Here is a 22,854-nt window from a genome sequence, read left to right on the forward strand (position 1 = left end):
TGTAGCGATACTCTTGTGACGTTTTTGCCGAACACAAAGCCAGAGTAAAGTTTTAATTAAATTTGTAATGAAATTCACTTATATTTGATTTTTAGTCGCCACGAAACAGTCGCATAGAGACCGCCGCCGGTCTTGTAATTGCTTTAGCACATTTCAATTGAAACATTTCCTAATTAGAGAGAGAAAGAGACATCCAAACTCTCTAATTGCTTCAAAGGATTCGCAACTTTCAGCTCAAAATGGAGCAACATCAAATTGTTCAAATGCAAAACTACATCAGCTCGGAGTTTATATCACTCAAAAAATGTATGTGAGATCTAGTGATAGACATAATAATATTTTCAAATCTTGGAAAATATATAGTAAAGCAGAAGTTAATAAAAAAATATACTGAAATGGCACAGAGTATATGTATGTATTTATCTAGTATACCGAAAAAGACAAATCGGAAATGAAAGGGAAAAAATTCAATGTATGAAAATATAATAATAATCATAAGATTTTTATCAGAATTTGCTAGATAGTTGTTTTCTTCTATGTAGAAAAAAATTGCTTTGGCAAAAAAATATAAAAATAAAAATAAAATATAACAAAAATAATAATAACTATAATAATAAGAATGAATAAATTAAAATAATAAAATAGAGAACATTAATAAATAAAATGGTAGCATGTAAATGTATTTAGTAGAAAGTGTAATTTCGAACTATAAATTCTAAAAAATATAAATACTTTACGCTTAATAATAATAATACAATCTGCTGTTCTTATTGCGAAATATAATCGAAAATCTTTTTTTACAGTAACTGTAACTAAAATTAGTATATGTTTTTACACAGAGGGCTGCATGATTAGGTTTTGTTCAAGCTTTGTATGCTGCATTTTATCATTCGAAATCCTCATCTATTAATCGAATCTATAAATATTCCAAATAAGTTATAATCACACTGTTTGACATTTCAAAAGAATTAACAAATTTAAATAAATTTGTCGTTTTAATTTTGATAAAAAGAGGAGGGATTTCACTAAATTTACGTATTCAATGAATTAATTTGATTAAATTGCATTTTTTATTTGCAGCCCGGCAAAATCCTAGTCTGGCTAACATGGACGAGGCAAAATTAATGAACCTGCGGAATGGATTTACGAAATCATTGGACGATCATTGTCAGCTTATAACTGGCACAAAGGGTGAGTGACCTGTGGGGTGTAAAAGGCAATGCCACGGTCAGGCTACCGCTCAGGGTCAAAGTCAGAGTCAGGCTCAGACATGACCGCAAAAAGTGAATATATAATAATACTTTGCACACACACATATAGTATATACAATACATATACAAACACAAAGCAAGCAGTTCAGTGTTTCTTAAAAACAATAAACATTCATGAAGAATTTCGTTTCTCTTCCGGAGACTGTACGGTGTGCGCGGGGGTGGTAAACAAAATTGTTGAAATTGACAAATTATGTGACAGACTTTTTGTCTGCGAGAGACAACGAGCAACAGCAACAACAACAGCAACAACAACAGCAATAGCAACAGCGACGTCGACAACGGTGGCGCGCAAATCCAAAGAGCCAACACAATTGTTGACAATTCACTCAAAGTGGCAATGCTGCTGCTGCTGTTGTTGTTGTTGTTGTCGCTGGCGCTGGCGCTGAACAAATGCCCCAAAGCGCTCAAAAGCTTTAAATGCGCACGCCGCACGCCGTACGCCGCTTGCCGTACGCCTCATGCCGCATTCCGAATGCCGCACGCCGTACTCCAAGTGAGGCCACGCGTTGGGGTCTGGAGCTCAATTCCGAAGCGCTCATAAACAATGGTGGCAGGGTAGATGGGTTTGTGTTGGGGGGCGGGGGCGTTTTGGCGTTGGCGTCGGCGTCGGCGTCGGCTCAGTTTCGGCTTGGCGCGATGAGAAGTGCGCTTGAGTTGCATTTAAGCCAATTAGCATAGGTAAACAAAACATTTGAGTGAGCACGCCAAGTGCTTTTGGTTGAGTGCGACCCCTGGGGTGCTGCTGATAGATGGCGGAGGGCTGCTGTATCCATCTATACGATGAATAGGTGTCAACTCCACTAAGTGTCCGTATTTGTCTGAATAGCATTGTATACGGGTGTGTGTGTGTGTGTGTGTGCTATGTTTGACGCCGCAGCCAATGGGCCAGTTGAAGTCCTTAACAATGTTGCATTTATTATGCAATTATCGAGTGGGCAATGCGCTTAAGTGTGTGTGCATAGCCTGTATAAGCGATGCAGTGACAGTGATTTACGTCGTCGATTGGCAATTAGGCCAGACCAGGCCAGAGCAGGGGCACCTTGAAGACACAGGAATGTGCCTACCAGCTGAACACATTTATATATGCAAACATCTGTGCGTGTGTGTGTGTGTGTGTGTGTGCATACGAATGTGTGTGCTTTTGTACGATAGATGAATAGCTCGACGAGCTGCTAACTTGCAAATATTTATGAGTGGCCCACAAGTGGCAGCCAGCCACAGCAGCAGCAGCAGCAGCAGCAGCAACAACAGCAGCGGCAGCCGACAACAATGTCAGCATTGGCGTTAACTTTGAGTGTTGTTGTTGCCATTTTGACATATGGCCAAAATGCAGCCACATGCCAAACGCTCTTTACGTGCGACTGGGTGTAACTCTCTATGTGACAATGTACGTGCTATGTGCGTGTGTGTGTGTGGCGTGCTGTGTGTGTGTTTGTGTGTGACGGCGTGAATTATGCGCAATTGAAGTGGCTTTTGGGGCGCGCATTTAAATTCGTGACGCGCGTCAAGTGGGTGGCAAACAAGCATTCAGCATGGTGAGTGGGGCTGCCTGCTGCCACCACCGTTGCCACAGCTCGGTGTGGAGGCCCACGAGTGGCACAATGATGCGCATCAAATTGGCTAATTGTTTAATGGCTGTTTGCATTGATCTTTGCAGATGAGTCGCCCATGCAAATGTTCTACAAGGATAAGGGCGTCTTTCTCACTGGCGGCACTGGATTCTTTGGCAAAAGTAAGTTGGCAACGGCAAACTCAAACAGAAATGCGAACGCGAACGTGACTTGAATAATTGATTACTTACGAACTGATTTTGTACGCAGTTATTATTGAGAAACTGTTGCGTGTTACGGAGGTGGCCCAAATATATTTGCTGATACGCACCAAAAAGGGCAAGGATGCCCATGCACGCATTGAGGATTTGTTCAATGATCCGGTAAATAATTTGTCCAATATAGATGGCTAACTGATTTCTCGGATATTCGATTCTGATTAATTGCTCCCACTTTATTCGCTCGCACCTACGTAGGTCTTTGCCAAAATGAAACAAGTCAATCCAAAGTATCGCTGTCAGATCACAATCATCAGCGGTGATTGCTCGCTGCCGGGCCTGGGCATCTCCCCGAGCGAGCGCGAGATCATCAAGGAGAATGTCAACATTGTGCTACACAGTGCCGCCACAGTGCGCTTCGACGAGAAACTGAAAATGGCAATCGCAATCAATGTGCACGGCACAAAGGAGCTAATCAAGCTGGCCAAAGAGATTGTTCACCTAAAGGTAAGCTCGATTAGAATAGCTGAAGTCTTATAATGTAAATAATATTATCTGGATACAGTTGAGTCTGCTAGCTAATCCCACTCAGATCTTGATGTATGTATGTATATATATATATATGCAATATATATTGTATACTCTATAGAGTCAATCAAAGCTTTACTGAATTCCACCTCACGGTTGTTAGTCTTGAGACTTGAAATATCCCCATAAGTTAGTATATTAGCTAATCCCGTTCAGATCTCTTTAGGGACATATATGTTATCAGGTATTATTCAATTATTAGACAAATTTCAGCTTATCTTCTATCTTAGGCTAGATATTCTTTGCTTGAATAAATCGAGTTCAGATCTTAATTAATAATGTATATAATTATATATACTCTATAGAGTCTGATAAAGCTTAACTGAATTTAATCTTACTTGCTTTTGCTATTGTGAAAGAACTTATAGATAGACATTAGCTAATCCCGTTCAGTTCTTCATTATATACATATGCATATACATATATATACTTTATAGATTCCGACAAAGCTTAGCGGGCTTCCATCTTAATCTACATTGTATGCTAGTCACTTAAGTTATTTATTAGCTAATTTCGTTCAGTTCTTGATTATATAGCTACACTTTCTAAAGTCAGATATAGTTTACTTGTTAATCAAAATTAGTCTTCCATCTTAGTCTACATATACGTTGCTTGACAGAATTGCGCTGAATTAATTGCTTTCAATTCACAGGCTCTCGTGCATGTCTCGACCGCATTTGCCCACTGCAATATGCGCTACATCCAGGAGAAGTTCTACAGCGGCCCAATGACTGGCGACAATGCCTTCAAGCTGACTGAGTGCCTGGACGAGCACACGCTGAATACGCTGACGCCGACACTTATCAAGGGATATCCGAATACATATACCTACACCAAAGTGCTTGCTGAGAACGTGGTGCAGCAGGATGCAAAGAAATTGCCCGTGACCATATTTCGGCCCGGCATTGGTAAGATGAGCTTTGATAAAGAATCATGGCAGCTGTATGGCTTCTCTACTGCATTACGACTCCTGCTCTGCGCTTTTCAGTTATCACCAGCTATCGGGAGCCAGTGACTGGTTGGATTGACAATATGTACGGGCCCTGCGGCGTCATTGTGGGCATCGGCTCGGGGGTGTTGCGGGTTTTCACTGGAAATATGGACAACAAAGCGCACATAGTGCCGGTGGATTTGTGTGTGAATGCCTTGCTGGCCAGCGCCTGGGATGTGGCACGAAACACGTAAGTGCAGTCGCATCAGAGCCGTCAGCAGTTCAGCAGTGTGTTACTCAAAATCTTTACGCAATAGATATGAAACGCCGCCCATATATAACTATGTGCCAGATGCGGATAACATGGTCACCTGGCGCAACTATATGGAAACGGGGTTCAAGCATGTCAACGACATACCCATGCGAAAGTCCATCTGGTATCCGTGCTTCACCATCGTGCCATACATGTGGCAATATCACATTCTCTGCTTCTTATACCACACATTGCCCGCCATGTTCATGGACTTAATTATGGTTCTGATGGGCAAGAAGCCAAGGTAGCTGTGCGATTAGTTTTCTGCCTTGCATTTCGCTTATTGAAGTCGTATTATTCCATCCATTCAGAATGATGAAAATCTACCGCAAGATACACAAGTTCAGCAACGTTTTAAAGTTCTTCAGCTCAAACGAGTTTCGGTTCGATAATGACAACGTGCGACGACTGGCGGACAAATTGGATGAGCGGGACAAGCGAATATTCGCCTTCGATATGCGGGACTTGGACTGGATCAATCTATTCCGGGTCAGCTTATATGGGCTGCGCTTGTACGTTGTGAAGGATGATCCCAACAACTTACCCGAATCCATCAAGCGCATCAAGCGGTGAGCCCTTAAACTCATAAATATACAAATAGAGTCTTATATGAGATTTTCGTTATTTCAGCATGATGGTTCTGCATTATAGCACATTGGCCATCGTCTATTCATTAACGGCTTGGGCGCTCTACGGGATTATCAAGTTTATTTTCTTTAAAGCATAGAATTTTGTAAAGCATCTTTGTGTATATTGTCTAAAATCAAGGTTAAATTTTGTCATTTTGTATTTGTATCTGGAACATTTTAACTTCGGATTAGCTTAGTTATAGTATTTAGGGCACCTCGACACATTGATTACGTTTAGTCCTATGGTTAAAGCGTTCTATCCGATATTCTGTTTAGTCTTAGTTTGTAAATGTACAACTTCTGCTAAAGATGATCGATCAAGTAACACATACTGTGTATATATCTATGTACGAACCTAATCGAATTGCAATAAAAATCGCTTTATATTTTTTGGGACATGTTAATTGAAATTGGATTTTAATGTAATAAAGAACTTTGATTGATGATGAATAATACTAAATTCTTAGTTTCATTCGAATTAATTATGTTGCTTTTCTTATAATTATCTTATGCTACATTTGCATCGACTCAGCTCGTCGCGCTTCTTCTGCCGCTTACATACATTATACCAAAAACCCATTGAAAATGGAAAATCTGGGTAATAAGAAGATTAAGTAGAGATGATGGGATTATAGTTGCTAATAAGATGAAAATGTCAATGGTAACTAATGCAACAGGATATTCTGATTTGTATATTTTAAACATTTTCTTTCCACTTAGCTGTTGCGAAGTAGCTTTTCAAGCTGTATTTTGAAGTGCATTGATTGGACATTCGATGTTGGCATTGGAAGAGGTTGTTAGCATTGGCAAAGCGAATAGCAGCAGAAGAGGAAAATGGGAAATGCTAAAACAATAAGATTTACACATTGACTCAACATTGATATTTTTATTGCATACTTTCAGGCGAGCGGCTTGTCAGAAAGAAATGTCGTAAAAATAATGCCAGAGAGCTTATCAAATTGCAAACAGAAGCGGCATTGCCTTCAGCCATCATCCAAATCCTGTAAGTCGCTTTATCGTATCTCGCGCACACATGCATAGCGAGAATGAGACAGAGAGAGGGAGACAGAGAGAGAGAGAGAGAGAGAGAGAGAGAGAGAGAGCCAGTGAATGACTGTGGGATACAAACAAACGCATTTGTATCCACACACACACACACATACACACATACACACACTCATATGAATGGGCACTTACGTATATAAATAAATAAATCCGCATGTATCACTTTGCAGTGCTGCACTTGTATGATTTCAAAATTAAAATCAGAGCATAACCCAATCACCCCAGCTCCTACTCAGCCGTAACCCCCAATGCCCCGAGCTCCCCTGCTTGGAGCTATTCGCTTAGTCAGCCTGGACGGCTCATTCCCAATACAGCCATAAAACTCTCGCACACTCATCAAACATACACGGATTGTCGGATGGGGTGTATGTACGTATGTGTATGTGTGTGTGTGTGTGTGTGTGTAGGGCAGATATGTTGTGGAAGGACGCGACGCTCCGTCGTTGCCGTTGCACAGCCAGTGAAAAATGTTTGTCAAACCGCAGTGAGCGCTGCGCGCAATGATTGAAGCCGTTGCGACGCGTCGCATCGTTATCGTTGAGATGCGGATGCGGATGCGGATGCGAATACGGATGTGGATACTGATGCTGATGCGAATGCGTATGCTGTTGTGAATGCGGATGCGAGTGCTGAGGCCAAGTATGTAGATTTTTCAAAAAATTACGACAGCGTAACGCCCGCGCGTCCAATTAAAGTAAGCGGTGTATATGTGCGTATGTATGTGTATGTATGTATGTGTGCGTGTGTGTATAAGTACAGGCAGACAGACAAACGGAATGTGCGGTAGCTGAGTAATAACTCCCCAATATGTTGCCTACATTTGTGCGAAAGTGTGTGTACACATACATATGTATGTATGTATTGTGTGTATGTATGTGTACGCACATAAATATAAGAATGGTTACTGTTGCTGTGGCTGGGGCTAAAATTGCAAGCGTCGCAACACGAACGAGCGAGCAGAACATTGAAAGACCAAACAATCTCAATCTCTCAAATTAGATTTTCAGAAAAATGCACCTCTGGGAAATGCACAATGAAAAAGCACAGGCAAACACACATACAGACACGCACAAAACTCAGTGCCATCACACACACAAGCACACACAAGCACACACACGCACACACAGCGAAGCTATCGGCTCTTCAAAGCCGAACAAACAAAACGAAGCAACATTGTCGTGTTGTCTATGTCGTTCGGGTTCGGCAAATTGAAAGCTTTCCGAGCGAGCATCGGCTCTCAGTGCATTCGTGTCTCTCGCTGGCGCTCTCTCACTCACGTAGCAATGCCATAATAACGGGACATGAAGTGTATGGTTATTCAAGGGTTGTTCATTCGTGAAATTAATATTGCGCCAGCCACGATTCCAGCAGCAGAGGCAGCGGAGGTAGCGACGGCGACGGCAGCAGCAGCAGCAGCACGCGCGCCACAATGTTTATGTTTGACGTCGCATGTTGTTGTAGCGCTGGCGCTGCAGCTGCATATTGTAACGGTTCTTTATGTGGCCTGCTCCCGCTGCCTGCATAGTGTAACACTTGCGTTGCCCATCGCCAACTTGTTGTGTTCCGATTCCAGTTTGTTTCATGCTCTCTTTCTCTTGGATTTCTCTTAGTTGCTTGCATGCTCTCTCTCTGCTGTATATGTGTGTGTGTTTGTGTGTGTCTGCCTGTCAATGTATGTGTGTGTGTGTTTAGTATAAGTCTGTGTTTGTGTCCATGTGCCGGCATTTTCGCTCTACTGCCAGCAGTAGACCATTATCAGATTTTGTAATAGCTTTACGTTTATTACTTTTTTCAATTTCGTCGTCTTCGGTATTTTTGGCATTTGGCGCACAGTCTAGCATGTCGAGCTAGCACATACACGATGTCTGTCTGTCTATCTGTGTGAGTGTGCGAGTGTGTTTGTGTGTTGTTTTGAACTAGTTTTACGCTTGTGTTTGTGCATTGCAGCTAGTTGTTAATTTGTTGTTAGTTATTAGTGGAACGCTGGCATTGCCCTAGTCGCGCTGTGTTCCGTCCGTCAATTAAAAAACTTGACTAGAGTACTTGGTTTTGTATTTAACTTCATAGGTTACACATGTGCCAACACACGGGCACACGGACACTCGCACACACACACGCACATCTGCTTGTAATTCTATAGTTGGTTTTTCTTGTTGTTTTGCTTGTTTGACTGCCGCTTCGTGTGCAGCTCGCGTGGGCTATAATTATTTAGCCCTGCCTTGTCAGTGCTCCAACATTCTCACACGCCCACCCTTGCTGTGCATCTCACACTCTTTCTAAGTCTCTCTCTCTCTCTCTTTCAGTCGTTTCTTTGCTCCGCCTCTGCTTCTGTGCTGGCAGCTCCTTTGCCTTAGTTTCCCAGCTTTAGTTTAGCGCTCGCGCGCGCATATAATAATATTTTAAATTAATTACAACAAACACGTGCTTGTGTGTGTGTTTGTGTACGTGTGCGAGTCAGCGTCTGTGTGAGGCGCGTGCTTTTGTGCTTGTGGCTCGACTGCCTAGACTGTCGACGCCGCTACTGCCGTTGCCGCTGCCGCTGTCTCTGCCGCTGCTGCTGCTGCTTCTGCTGCTGTTTTGTATGAAAAGTGAATTAAAGCGAATTTAGTGCGCGTCGTCCACGTCCAAAGTGCATTTGTATGTCCTGCACTGCTGCTACTGATGCTGTTGATGCTGCTGCTGCTGCTGCTGATGCTGCTGCTGCTGCTGTCGCTAACTTTATCCTTGGCTGGCTAGCAGCCTGGTACAAGACACACACACTCACTCGCATACAAACACACACACATACAGACTCATAGTCAGCGACACTTTCGCTATCGCAGTGTGTTAGTGTGTTTATGTGCTTTTCAATTGCAGCGTATACGTAGCTGGCAACACGCCCCTTCTTGCTTAACCGCCCCCCTGTCAGGTCTACCCCTCGCTCGCCGCTTCATTCCCAACACTTGGCTTTGCCATTGTCTATTAGTATCTCGTTTGCGGTCCTGTTTTCTGTTCTAGTGCTTCTTTTGAAGTTTTCGCTTGCATTCGCATTTTAATTTGAAGTGCAGCATCTCAGTTTTACCCCGCTGCACTCGCTGCATGCATCTACGGCCACAAACAAACAAACACACAGACACACGGACAGACAGACAGACAGACATGCAGACAGACAGAGGGACAGACGCAGAGTCAGACCGGGCCGAGAGACAAGCATACAAACAAAGAAGTGCTTATGCTCATTCATTCATTTCATTTCCCATTACATTTGTAGAGCCCAGCGCTGGGGATATCTGGCATTCATTGCCACCATCTCGAGCTTTGGCTGTGCTTCCACCTGAGCACCGCGTATGCCCGTCCAAAGGGAAAGCTCATAGACCAAACAAAATGGTTAAAAACCAAGCCCAGCCCAACAACTACGCCGAACGCAGCGCAACCGCCACTTGTTACTACTTTATGCCACTTCAACGCAACTCAATTGCTTTCTTTGCCCCTGACAAAGTGTGTGACTGTATGCGACTTTGCGTGCGTGTATGTGTATGTGTTGGTGTGTGTGTGTGTGGTTTTATTAAAATACTCCAACTCCTTCCAACTTCTTCTTTTTCTTCTTGTCTGACGCTGCGGTTGCCTTCCTCCCGCCGCTCCTGATTCTCCAGCTTCCTGTTCGTTACAGCAAATAAAAATAATGAAAAGCGCCGGCAAATAAAATTTGCACAAATTATTATATTTTTTGCGTTCATTTTATTTCTTTATTTGCGCAAAATGCATTGAGAAAATAAACAAAATTATAAATGAAAGCAACGCGTGCAGCGCCAAACAATATACCCTCTATGGGGGTAGCTATAATAAGGAGTGTATCACTTAAGCACTCTACATGGAATTGACATTAACAAAATCAATACGAAATGAGTTGAAATTTTAAGAAATTTCATAAAAATAAACCAGATTTATATTTAAGATATATTGTGATTATTATTAATCTACCGACTAAAGAGTATTTCGTATTTTTAGGAATCCGTATTGTATAGCTTTAAAGTCAAGCTGTGAAGAATATTTAGTATAATTATCGAACTATACCAAAGGATTACTTAAGGAATTTACTTAATGTTTTGTGCGTTTATTGTGGTAAATCAGTTAGTTATCAGGCAAAATATTTTCATGGAATATATATTTTCATAAAAATTGTTTTTTTTTTATTTATTTAATCTCTTATAATATTTTGCTGTTGAAAAAAGGGTATAACGAGCGCGTATATCTCTCAAATTTAAATTTAACATCTTCAATAATAGCGAAATAAATTGCGTTCATAAGAATGGACGGACGAGCGCATAGCACGAGGGAGATGGAGCATACTCACTTTACTTCGCAAGCGAGCATGATGATACAACCAATTTCAATTCAAATATAGTTTACTTTGGCAAGTTCATAAAAAAACCGTATACATATATGTATATGTATATATCCTTTATCGCTTTACAGTGCTTTGTTATTCCATCAAAATCACCTATTGCCCGCTTGCATCCTGTTTTAACGCCAACTATTTTTTTTCTCTCCATTTTTGTTACACTTCTTTTTTTTTTTTGCATTGTTGAACATTTAGACTAATTGTATTTTAAGCGTTTGCAAAATAGAGAAAGCGAATTTTATGAATGGAAATTTGTAGCGTTTTGTTTTGTTTTGTTTTGGCTGAAGCCACCAATTTAAATGTTTAGTACATTTCAGAATCGTCATTTAATGGAGTATGCTAACTAACAGATTTGATAAGTGACTTAGATAATGAATATAAGCAAGCTAATAGCGGGGACTATTTTTTGAATATATACATTAGGATTATATATAAGCAATCATCATCAATCATCATGCACGTTTGGATAAAATTTTAGTTTAGAATTAAAAAAAAATATGGACTGTAATTCGAAAATACGGTCTAGTCATATCATAGAATGTTCATCTAGTGTCTATCCCTACTGTAGTTAGAACCAGTTCTCGTTGTCCACACGAATGTTGCACTCATTTAGATTAATTACATGATAACAACATCATCAATAGAGCATTACGTAGTCGAACATTCTGATGTTGAACATGCTTGCTAAGCGCTCTACTCGTAATTTTCATTTTCTTTTGGTTTTCTTTTTTATTTGATAATTTTATATATTTTGGTGCAACTGTTTTCATTTTTGTCGTTACAAGCCAAAGAACAATAAAAAAGCTGACGCACCGCCGACAACAACAACAACAACAACAACAGTAACTACAACAACAACAACATGAATGGCAACACTTGTGCGTGTGTCTCCGAGACTGCGAGTGCGACTTTAACTGCGGGCTAGGGGTGTTACAAATAGTGAAATAGCCCAACGTACATCGTAAATATTTCAACTGCAACAACTAGGGAACAGCAACAACAATGGAAGCAACATGGACAGCAGCAGCAGCAGCAGCAATAACGAGCAGCAACAGCAGCAGCAGCAGTAGGAGCAGGAGCAGAGGCAAGCGAGCGAACGCGCATTAGGACTACGACGATGTTGTTGCGGGGCCAAGGAATGAATCGATAGATTGCACCTGGTACATACTACGAAGAAAATGTCCCTAACCAGAACTAAAAGCAGAACCTCTACAACCTACGACACCAACAAAACCAGCAAACAACAAGAGCAAGAGCAAAAAAAAAATAAAAGAAACAACATTCAACAAAAACAATAAAGGACCAAGTCGTATAGGGTTTGGTGTAAGTTCCCATCTCCCAGTCTCACAGTTTCCCAGTTTCCCAGTTTTTCACTTCCCATTGCCTGCTTCACTGCAGTTACGCCGGCTTTTTCTTCTACTTACGGCTCCACGCTTCTAGGCTACATTTCTCTCTCACTCTCTCGCTCTCTCTTTCTTCCCGCCTCTCCCTTTGTTACTGCCACCGATTGGGACTCAGCTCAGTTGAGCGTTGTGCTCAGCAGTTTTGGCCCGTTCCCCTGACTCGCAACCCATGCGAAAATTTGAAGCGATTTATTTACTTTTTGCCATTGCCATTTGCCGTTTGTTGCTCCGCCCGTCGTATATTTCGGCAAATACCCTCTCTACTCTCTCACTCTCACGCTCTCTCAATGCAGCAGCCAGCTCTGGCATATGGACATTAAAAGCAATTTTAATCTGGATTTCATGCTCTGTATATTTTCGAAAATCCTTAAGCGCTTCCACGCCACAGAATATATTTAGATATTTTTAAGAGTTTATCACCATTATTTTGGGCTGCATCTATGGTAATTAGCACCAACCATTTAAATACAATATCATCGTGAAATGTAGATCTTATGTGAAGAATTTTTACCTTAAGAAAACTCAACAGTTTTTAATATTCTTAGCTAAATAATACAATGCTACGATCACTTCTAAAGGCCTAGAAACTTGTAAATAAAAAATATTTCTGAAACAATAACTAAGATCGTGTCAGGGTTGGGTTATATCAAAATTCTATCCATTCTATTTGTTTTATATGATTTTTTGTTTTATATGATTTATATACTTTTTTTTCTCGTAAAAAGGTTCTAAAAGAAGTTTCAAAACATTTGTAGTTAGTGTATTTCACTAGTTGGCTATATTAAGCCATTTATTATTTTTTTCTCACACACACATTTTTGTTGTTGTTGTTTTCTATTTTATTGCACAAAATGAAAATGGTCTTGTTTTTCATTTTTAATATTTCTATTCTTTTCTCTCTCTCTCTCTCTCGCTCTCGCTTTGCTCGGATAACAGCGTAGCTGTCGCCATTGCCGTTAGCATTGGCATTGCTATTGCCATCGGCATTGCCATTGCCATTGGCATTGCTCTTGCCATTGGCTTGGCGTCGTCCCTTTCGGTTTTTCATTTTTATTTTTAGTCGTATTTGGACGCATTTGTAGCGTTATGACAAACAAGTGTCCATTTATTTGGCAAATTTAATGTTTGACCATTTTCTCTCTGGTGACAAATTATCTCGCTTCGATTTCTCGGGGCCCATCAAATCACACACAAAATGGCTAGAAGACCAAAATCCGGCACCAGCCCAAGCAACTGTGCTTGAATTTAATATACAAAAAAAAAGAAGAAGAAGAAGAAGGAAAGAAAAACGGCTAATGGGTCACATTCTATGTAACAGCATCGTCTCATCGTCTCAGCCACGGCGAGTGGCTTTGGCTTAGCTTCGGCTCCGGCTCCTGCTCCGGCTCCTGCTCCGGCTGAGCTTCTACTTATCTCTCAAATATTTAATAGTATTTGGTGCTGAGAGCTTGTGCCGGCTGTCTCCAAAAGCGTTTAGCGTCTCCAGCTAATACATAATTTATACAAACAAAATTTGTCATTGCCATTAAGAAAAGCGCGATGCTCGTTTTTCACTAATTGGGCAGGTGTTGGCGCTGGTACCAGGTACCTGCTGCCTGGTACCAGGTACCTGCTGCCTGGTACCAGGTACCTGCTGCCTGGTGTCCGGCGAAAAATATTCGTTAATTAGCTGGCATGACGTGTTCTATTTGTTTTTGCCTTTCCTTTTCGACCGAGATCCTATCTAAATTCCATGTAGAACAAAGGTCTAAACATTTGTACACATTTCACTTTTTGTTTAAGATTTTCCTGACATGTCAGCCGAGCCGGGCGAGTGGGCGGCTAGTCGGTTGGGCTGGAGTGGAGTCAGAATCCGAGATGGGTCAAAAATTAATGAATAGATTATGATTAATGAGCGGCGACATCATTAAAATGTATTTATATATTCAAATTGCGGTTGCTGACCGAACAACAAGACAACCATCATGAATGAAGCAACGCCCACACCAAAAACCAAAAGTAAAAAAATAAAAAAAATGTCGTGCAGGGATGTCCTGCTGCCAGTGAGACACTGGGGCAGTAGTCGAGGCATGAATGGAAAACGGTCGCATGCTGAAATGTCATAGCACAAACACAAAGCGTATAACTGAAAATGTTTAATCATTAGTTTGAATTGCCGCAAAAAGTTTTTGGGGAAGCGATGTCCCTTCTTTCTTCTTGCTTAATTTTGTTTTTTTTTTCGTTTTTATTTTATTTTTTTTTTTATTTGAGCGCAGCTATTTACAACATATGAAAAAGTGCACACAGCAAAATGTAATAAAAACCACTGAAGGCAAAACCTAGTTGCGAAGATAAAAGCGCACGCATCCTTGAAATTTTATTTATTTATGGCAAGCCAGCTGCCCGCTTGTCCCGAGTCGTAGGTTCTTGTTTTTCCGTGCTGCTCCTGCTGCTCCTGCTGCTGCTGCTGCTGTTGCTGTTGCTTCGTTGCCTTTACTGTTCCTTCATTTTGTAATGCTTGTTTGTTTGTTAGCTACGAGTCCAACCGCAAAATCTATCCGGCCCCAGTCGGGCAGCGCTGACGAGCCAACAGGCAGAGAGACAGAGAGATGTAGAGATGTAGAGGGAGATAGGGATAGAGGAGATAGATGGCAAGAGGACTTGGTCTGCTGGCATTTTGCATATTGCCCATACGCAGCGTTGCCGCTGGGCAAAAGTTTGCAGAGCGCGCCGTTTGCTTTATTAAAAACTAGGAAAAACGCAAAGTTTGCTACGAATTATTTCAATTCTAATTTATTTTGTTTGCTAAAGGGAAATATTCTGGTGTTTTTTGATCGTTGTCGCAGTTAGATAGTTGAATGATAATGACGATGACCAGGACAACGATGGACACCAACTCCAGCCCCAGCTACAGCTCCAACTCCAACTCCAACTTCAAGTACAAGTTTGGGTTCGCGTCCAAGTAAGCTGGGCTGTGTGCCCGCCACACTGTTGGTGGCAATGGCAAATGAGTTTTATGCGAGTGTAGTTACACAATGACATGCACATAATTCAAGTTTCCCAACAGCAACAAATGCAGCCAGTTCTATGTGAATGACTGAAATTAACTATCAGCAGAGTGGTCTGTCTGTCCATTGGCCGAGCAGCCACTCGAGCTGCGCTCCCACTTGACTGTTGTAGCTGCGCTGGATTGACATCCAGCAGTAGCAGGAAGCAACAGTAGCAGCAGCAGCAGCAGCAGCAGCAGCACCACCATCACAAGGGTCTGTCTGATGTCGAGCTTAGCAATATAATTCTTTATTCGTATAGTACATTAGGGCTTTAGTCAGTTTAAAAGTTGTTTTTGATTATCTGACTTTTGAAGTGGATTTATCACTAAACTTCTTGCGGCTAAAGTCGGTGTCTGAAGCGATTTTGGCAATTTGCATTTGAATTGTACCACATTTGCCATTATCGCATTTGAAGCTAGTCGAATTTAAGACCCACATATGTATAAAAGAAATTAGTATTTAAACAGATTCGAGCGCTCTCTCTCTCTGTGATATGAAGATTTCTTCTTCTAAGAGCTAAGGAAGGTTTCGAAGACAATGCCTGAAGAGCTGGAATGAATCTCATCAGACGTACATAATTCAAGTTTCTACAAGATTGCAAAGGCAACCGCATCTCGATGGCACTAATTTGACCTGACAGTTGAGCCAGAACAATGCCGCGACTAAGTGTGGGACCAAGATGTCTCAGCTGTCAGTTTAGCCCGTCTGCTTGGCCCGCACCGCTGGCGAATCTGCTATTGCACGTACATATTCGCTATGATAACATTTACAGTTGTTGCATTTTATAATCAAAGTTGTTATTCGTGCTACTTTCGGTTTAACGTCTGTTGGCGTCCTCTTGTTGCTCATCAAAGTTTACCCCAACAGACAGCGCGGCAGCCACAGTAAAATGAATGAGCAGCTCCTCCAGCCCGGAAACCGAATGCCCACCATTGCCAGTGTTGCCAGCGTTGCCAGCACCACCTCCACCACCCAGCGCTTCCTCTTTCAGTTGGTGGCATAGCCGTTAAACCGACTTCAGAATTAATCAAATCCAAGTCAGATGTTGCGCGCTGCCAAAAAACTTGAGCACAACAGCAGCACAGCAACAACGACAGCAATTTGTTGTTGTTATTCTTGGCAGTCGGTCCTTAACAAGCAGTGGGTCCAAGCCCCGCGGTGGCTTTGAGCCACTCGTCCACTCATCCACTTGGCATTCACCCGGCAACGTTTTAGCCAAAGAGTTAGCGTCCTTTTCATTGCCATAACGCACATTTACAAAATTATATTTGTAAACTTCTCGCCACCCAGCACCCAGCACCACAGCTCCACAGCGCCACAACTCCACGCCAAGTCCAATCCCCCTCGCCACATTGTCGCCTCAGAGGCCCCCCGACCTCCAGTTGGCTTTAATGTACAATAAAATTGGCCAAAGTTGGCGCGTACATCACAAATATTAGCGAATAAAGATGATGACTTGATGACGATAATGAGGCTTGATGCGGAGGCGTGGCATGGCATGGCATTGACATGGCCTGGCTCGGCCCACATGACTGGGTTGTAAGTTAATGACGCTGTACCGTCGATTTTCTGGCCGCAACCAATATGCCAAAATTGTTTCGACCCGCCCGCTAATGAACACTCAATTACAATGATGTACTGCCAGCGAGTCAGTCCGACAGTCACTCGAACTGGCCCTAGCAACAACTGGGCATGTCCGTCCGTGTGCGTTCATTAACATTTTGCCACGGCCAGAACACGAAACTTCGCCAACAGAACAACAAATCGTGAACTGTGATGGCACTCAGTTAATGAATCTCTATCGAAGCGGCTGATTTTTGTCGGTTGTCGGTTGTCTGTTGGATGTTGGCTGCTGCTTTAAGTTGCTCACGTTCGCATCGTGTGCTTGTGGCGTCTGCCACAACATTAACGGCAAGATATTCAAAGATAATTCGCCTTAATTCACTGATACTTGATCCAGGCACGACCTCAGCGGCTGAGGCAACAGCAGCAGCTCCAGCAGCATCCACAGCAGCTTTAACTTTTGAGTGGTGCATAGCTCAGCAATTGAATTTCAATTTGTAAATATGTGTGTTAAGTGTTTTGCGTAATTGCAGAAGGTGTTTAAAGAGTTACATTAATTCAACAATGGCTCTTAATTAAAAGGGCTTATGCAGATTTTATACATGCAGCCATTTAAATATATATACATATACATACATATATGTACATATGTATCTGGGCTTTTGTACACTTCATTTAATGAATCAATGCGACTGTCGAGTAGGCAGATTGCTCTTTGAGCAAATAATAAGTTATAAAACAATGAAATGAAATGAATGATAAGCGTTTTTATCCGTAACAGAAACTTTAATAATATCACAAATAACTTGCGCTCACATCTCGGCAGAGGAAAAAAAAAAAACATCCAAATTATCTGCATTCCATGGAGGGGCAGAGCACAATATAAACTGTTTGCTTTGTAAACGAGTAAACCAATAAAGTTTATTGGATTGCCAAATACTTTGAAAAATATTCCCTGCTCTCTATATTCTATATGTACTATATACTATAAGAAATCTTTAAAAATTGATATAATAAATAATAATAAATTGAAAGAATTAAAAGTAGGAGGTTTAATATTAATATTAATTCATATAAATGTGAACAAAATAAATGAATCAAATTATTTAAAATTAGTATTAATAGTATAGGTATAAAAAAGAAAATTTTAAAAAATAAATACTGTTGTGTAGATGATTCAGTATGTCGATTATTATTTTATTATAATTTATTTTTGAAAAATTATTAAAGAATGGATCTACAAGGACAGATCTCTAATAAAGAGTATATATATATATATATATATATATATATATATATATATAAACATATACTCCATCTTGTCTGCATTGCCTCCTTCTGCCTTAATACCTTGTTAATACTTCGATTTCGCATTTTCAATGGGCTTAGACCTCACAGATAATAATAATAATAAATATACAAATAATATGAATAAAGAGTTTTAATAATTGGGCTTTTAAGTATATTTCAGATTCGACTTGTTTTCGGACTAAACGAATTGTTTTTGCAAATTGACGTTTAATTCGCGTAATTAGTGCGCCGACATTTTCGGGCATGTTTTCCATGTTGGGCGATTTTCCCTCAATTTTTTTTTACGCTCGCATTTCGCTCTTCTATTTTTTGTGTTTTGTGTGTTTTAATTAAATTCATTGCCATATTTATGAAACTTTTTTCATTAAATTTAGCGTTTTTCTTATGCGGCGCTTCGAACCCTTGGAAATATTTGCGCCAGCCAACCGAATGGCCAACGCCCACCCCATTTGGCTTAACCCACTGCCATCCATTCAGCGCAAATACATACATACCTATATATATATGTAAGTGTATATATATTTTTTTTCTTGTGGGTTTTACGCATTTTGTTTGGCCTTTCGTCGTGGCCCCTTTTGGGACCAATGGGCTGCGTCTTGGCCAGAAAACGTTATAAAAATAAAAAATAAAATTTCTAACACCTAAATTGCTGTGACATATTTGATTTATGAGGCCACCTATTTGCCCCAAAAGTGCGCAACAACAAAAATAAAACCGTTGGACGACAACAGCAGCCAAGAATGAAAAAAGGACCAAGCCGAAAGATGCGGCCAGCGGGCGACACATAAAAAACACGAAAGGAAGTGCCACTAAAACAATTACAAAATAAAAACGATTACACGCCACTTCCGGCGACATAAAAATGGCGCTTGGCGCTTGGCGCTGACCAGCGTCGAGTCCAGGGCACATCCTGGCAGTTTGGGGCGCAAAGGGTTGCTCACACTTACACTTACACACACACAGCTACACTCACACTCATCCGTTTAATAAAAGAGGCCACTAAAAGGCGCAAGCAATACAGCCCCATAATCTTGGGTTAAAGACCATTAAGAATTTTTATTTTCAATTAAACCCGATTTGCCTTAATGCCCCACAAGGCCGAAAACGACGCTGGCGATGGCAATGGCTCTGCCGATGTCGCCAGCATCAACAACAAGAGTAGCAGCAGCAGCAGCAGCAGCAGCAGCAGCAACAACAACAATCACTGCGACAACAATAACAGCAATAGCAACATCGTGTGGGCTGCCCGCCAGCAAAAATTTATATGCGCTGCAGATTCTAAAAGGGTCGACCGGCCGCGTCGTTGACTTAACGCGCTGCCCAAAGTGGCGCGTTCGACCAGAACCTCAACCCAAGGAACTTCTGGACGGCATACGCAACAGCAACAACAACAGCAACAAAAAGCAACAACAACAACAGCATCAAGGGGTCGAGAAGGCGTCTACATTCAAATGCGATTTTTATGCCATTTTCAATACGCCTCCCTTTGGCGAGGCACTGGGACACGGCTCTCATTCCCATAGCCCCACGCTATAAGCGATTGGGGGGTGGCCAGGGAGGTGAGCTGAGGGCGCCAGGGCTGGCACATTGGTTCTAGGTAGCTGCACAGAAATCTCTAGATCAACCAAAGGCAAACACGGGGACAAGCGAGATATTTATATACATATATAAAGATATATGTATATGAAGAGTAGAGGTTGAGAGAGAGAGAGAGAGAGAGAGAGAGGGAGTGCGAACTGCTGAAAGAGACAGAAAAACAAACTGAAAACTGCAAAAGAAAAACACAAACAACTCGGCGAGCAACAAAAGTTTACCGATATAAAAAGTGTGGACTGCTCGAGTGGCCGCCTCACAGACATGGAATAAAATAGAACAGAGCAGAATAGAATAGAACGGAATAGCTTAGCCAGGCGGTTTGGCTGGCTGCCTGCCTGTCCGCCTGTTCGCCTGTCCGCCTGTCCGCCTCCTGCCTGCCTGTCCGCCTCCTGCCGTGAACCCGCCTGGCGGCCGCTGGCTGTTTTCGGGGTGTGGGCACAAAGTATATTTAAGTGCTTAAAGTAAAATGATGTCGTACGAACTCGAAACTAAAAACAAGTTAGTATGGTAACTTTTGGCCTAAGGCTGCACACAGCCAGCACTTGGCTGTATGTGTGTGTGTGTGTGTGTGTGTGTGTGTCTTGCTTACTGTGTGTGGATGGTACTGAGGGTGTGCTCGCAATCCGCACAAAAAATCGCTGTAGCGTATCTTTGAGCTCGCATCTTTGAGATAGTTTAGCGTGAAAATAAAGTAAAGTACGGTAAAATTGTTGGCAGTTGATTATTGAATCGCTTTAGGTCAAAGCTCACGAACAGTCAGACAACCAGCCAGCCAGACAGCCAGACTGTCAGCCAGCCAGCCAAGCTAGGCAGCCAACAACAAGAGGAACAACAGCACGAAACAAGTCAGCAACAGCCACAGCAGCAATAGCAGCAGCAGCAGCAGCAGCAGCAGCAACAGCAACAGCAGCAACATGGCAGGCAAGTAGAGATTAAAGCGTTTATTGATGCGCAGATTGCGCGCATTTTAGCCAGGAGGAATACTGGAGGGGTAGGGCATGGCAGGACAGACAGGATGCTAGTGAATGCCTCCTTGCCGCATCCTGCCTGCCTGTCTATATAGTATGTGCCTGTGGTGTCTGTGTATGTGTGGGTGTGTGGGTGTATGCCGCATCTGAAACTGAAATTGTCGGTGGCTGTTGTTGTTGCTGTTGCTGTTGCTGCTTACGCTCAAATTGAAATAATTAAATTGATAAAATGTGGCAAAGATTAAGCGCCGCACTTTATTTGGCTTAAAGGCATACCAGAAAACCTGACTAAGCCAACTGTGGAGTGTTGATTAAATAAATAAGCCGACATCGCCCAAGGCTCTGCCAAAATATTTGTCTGTGTGCGTGCTTCTCTCTCTGTGTGCGTGTGTGTGCGTGAGCTGTGAATGCGAACGTGTGTAACAGGTAATGTTATTTGTCTTTGGCATTATTTTCAAATCGCTTTTGAACTGCCATTTGTTTGCCTTCAACCGAGAATGGCCTTTGGCCGCGACTTGGCCAACTTTGAACTGTTTATTTGGCATTGTTTGGCAGGCCAATCCAGTCGCATCCATTGTCATTGAACAGCTAATAAGTAACAAAAGCCGTCTCAACAATGTGCCCAAGCATTTGACTCCAAACGGCCGAGGCCATCATCCTGGGCCATATTCAAATATTTCCATTCATAACTTGAAGCACATTTTAATTTGGCTAATATCTGAGCAGTGCTCACATGAGCCACTTGAATTAATTGCATTGGCTTGTTATGTTGATTTGAATAAGTAAGTGACATGGCCAACGTATGCCAGCCTCGCTCTATCTCTCTCACTCACTCACTCACTCACTCACTCTCTCTCTCTTTCTCAGTTATGAATCGAATCTGATATGTGCGTTCGAATGCATTTTGCAGCATAATATCTAGCTATTATGTGTTGCTTGCTTGCGAAATTCTGGGAATTGAAGTTGTGCAAATGTTACGCATACGCCGCCTGTCCGTGATGTGTGCTCGCAGCAGGTCGATGTGGGATGTGACAGATTCCTGTCAGTTTAGAGATAGCTTATGCACTTAAGCCACTGTTATGTCAGGCTGAAGCAATTGACTACCACAAGTTCTCACTCTCAGCGTATAACGTATACGCCGGCGACGCAAACAATGCAAATTAACCTCCAGTCATAATGACTCGAATCCATCACGTAATCAAGTTTCGAAAAAAAAGCATGGCCTACATTTTGGGGGCAGGGCTGGAGCGGTGGTAAAACGGTAAAATAGTTAATCAATGCCAGCCGCCCCAGTTAGCCCCTGGCGTTAAATTTGTTACGCCGGCTTATCAAAATGCCAGAATCGTCATGTGCTAGACGCGGTCGAAGCAGCGCCAATGCCAATGCCAATGGCAAAGGCAATGGCAATGGCATCCATTCCACATAAGCCATTCGATGCGAGCACTTTGGCTAGAGACAGGGGCCTTGGCGTAACCATAGACCGAGCCTAATGGCTTCAGCCATTTCCGGCGCCCGAAAACGTTACCCGCAAATTAGTTTTGGGCCGCGCTGCCGTGCGAACAATTGAAAAGCCAAAATCGAATCTTTTCAAAGCCGGACGAACATCCTTCAATGGCGCCGTCGCCGTTGGCGTTGGCGTCTACAGCGCTGCTATGAGCGTTGGCAGCGTTGTCGTTGGCAGCACTTTAGAATTCATTAAACGGCCGCCTCTTAATGGAAATGGCCGATAACGTTTGTGCCATGCTTCGATAAGCGTCGACGCCAACGTGAATGTTGTTGCTGCTGTTGCTGTTGTTGTTGGAATCCAAATGCATGGTGCGTAATGGCTGGCAGCGCATTGTTTGGCCGGCTCTGATTCTGGGGCCAATATCAAAAACGCTCCATAATTCAAAAACAAGAACAAAGCAGGCAAGACTGTGGCGGCTGTGTGAGCAACAAGAAGTCGAGGCGGCCGACAATAACTTCAAAGACCGCAAGTAAATTAATGTTAATTTTATGCTAAAATCGACAACGGGGAAAATGTAGCCAAGAAAAT

General features: G+C 42.2%; 1 protein-coding gene and 1 long non-coding RNA gene across 3 annotated transcripts in view; both read left to right on the forward strand.

Moving 5' to 3' along the window:
- Window positions 1-5,907, forward strand: part of wat (waterproof) — a 30,927-nt gene extending 25,020 nt beyond the window's left edge. Inside the window, exons 1-10 of one of the 2 annotated variants that reach the window (XM_089256107.1) lie at window positions 199-306; window positions 1,081-1,191; window positions 2,932-3,006; window positions 3,095-3,207; window positions 3,301-3,549; window positions 4,283-4,538; window positions 4,619-4,811; window positions 4,879-5,118; window positions 5,186-5,443; window positions 5,505-5,907. In XM_089256107.1, the coding sequence (XP_089112233.1) occupies window positions 240-306; window positions 1,081-1,191; window positions 2,932-3,006; window positions 3,095-3,207; window positions 3,301-3,549; window positions 4,283-4,538; window positions 4,619-4,811; window positions 4,879-5,118; window positions 5,186-5,443; window positions 5,505-5,601 (1,659 nt within the window). In that variant the 5' untranslated portion in view covers window positions 199-239 and the 3' untranslated portion in view covers window positions 5,602-5,907. Of the gene's footprint in view, window positions 1-198; window positions 307-1,080; window positions 1,192-2,931; window positions 3,007-3,094; window positions 3,208-3,300; window positions 3,550-4,282; window positions 4,539-4,618; window positions 4,812-4,878; window positions 5,119-5,185; window positions 5,444-5,504 lie in introns of those variants that run through there. The other variant, XM_089256110.1, reaches the window with a different exon arrangement.
- A 5,634-nt stretch (window positions 5,908-11,541) lies between these two features.
- On the forward strand, window positions 11,542-14,688 carry LOC149092147 (uncharacterized). The gene is made up of 2 exons (XR_016196203.1): window positions 11,542-12,272; window positions 14,135-14,688. It is a non-coding gene; the product is annotated as an uncharacterized LOC149092147 (long non-coding RNA).
- The last annotated feature ends 8,166 nt before the right edge of the window (window positions 14,689-22,854 follow it).

Source organism: Drosophila navojoa, chromosome 2 (genome assembly GCF_054131105.1).
Source record: "Drosophila navojoa isolate 15081-1374.11 chromosome 2, UAZ_NAV_1.0, whole genome shotgun sequence".
Classification (NCBI taxonomy): domain Eukaryota; kingdom Metazoa; phylum Arthropoda; class Insecta; order Diptera; family Drosophilidae; genus Drosophila; species Drosophila navojoa.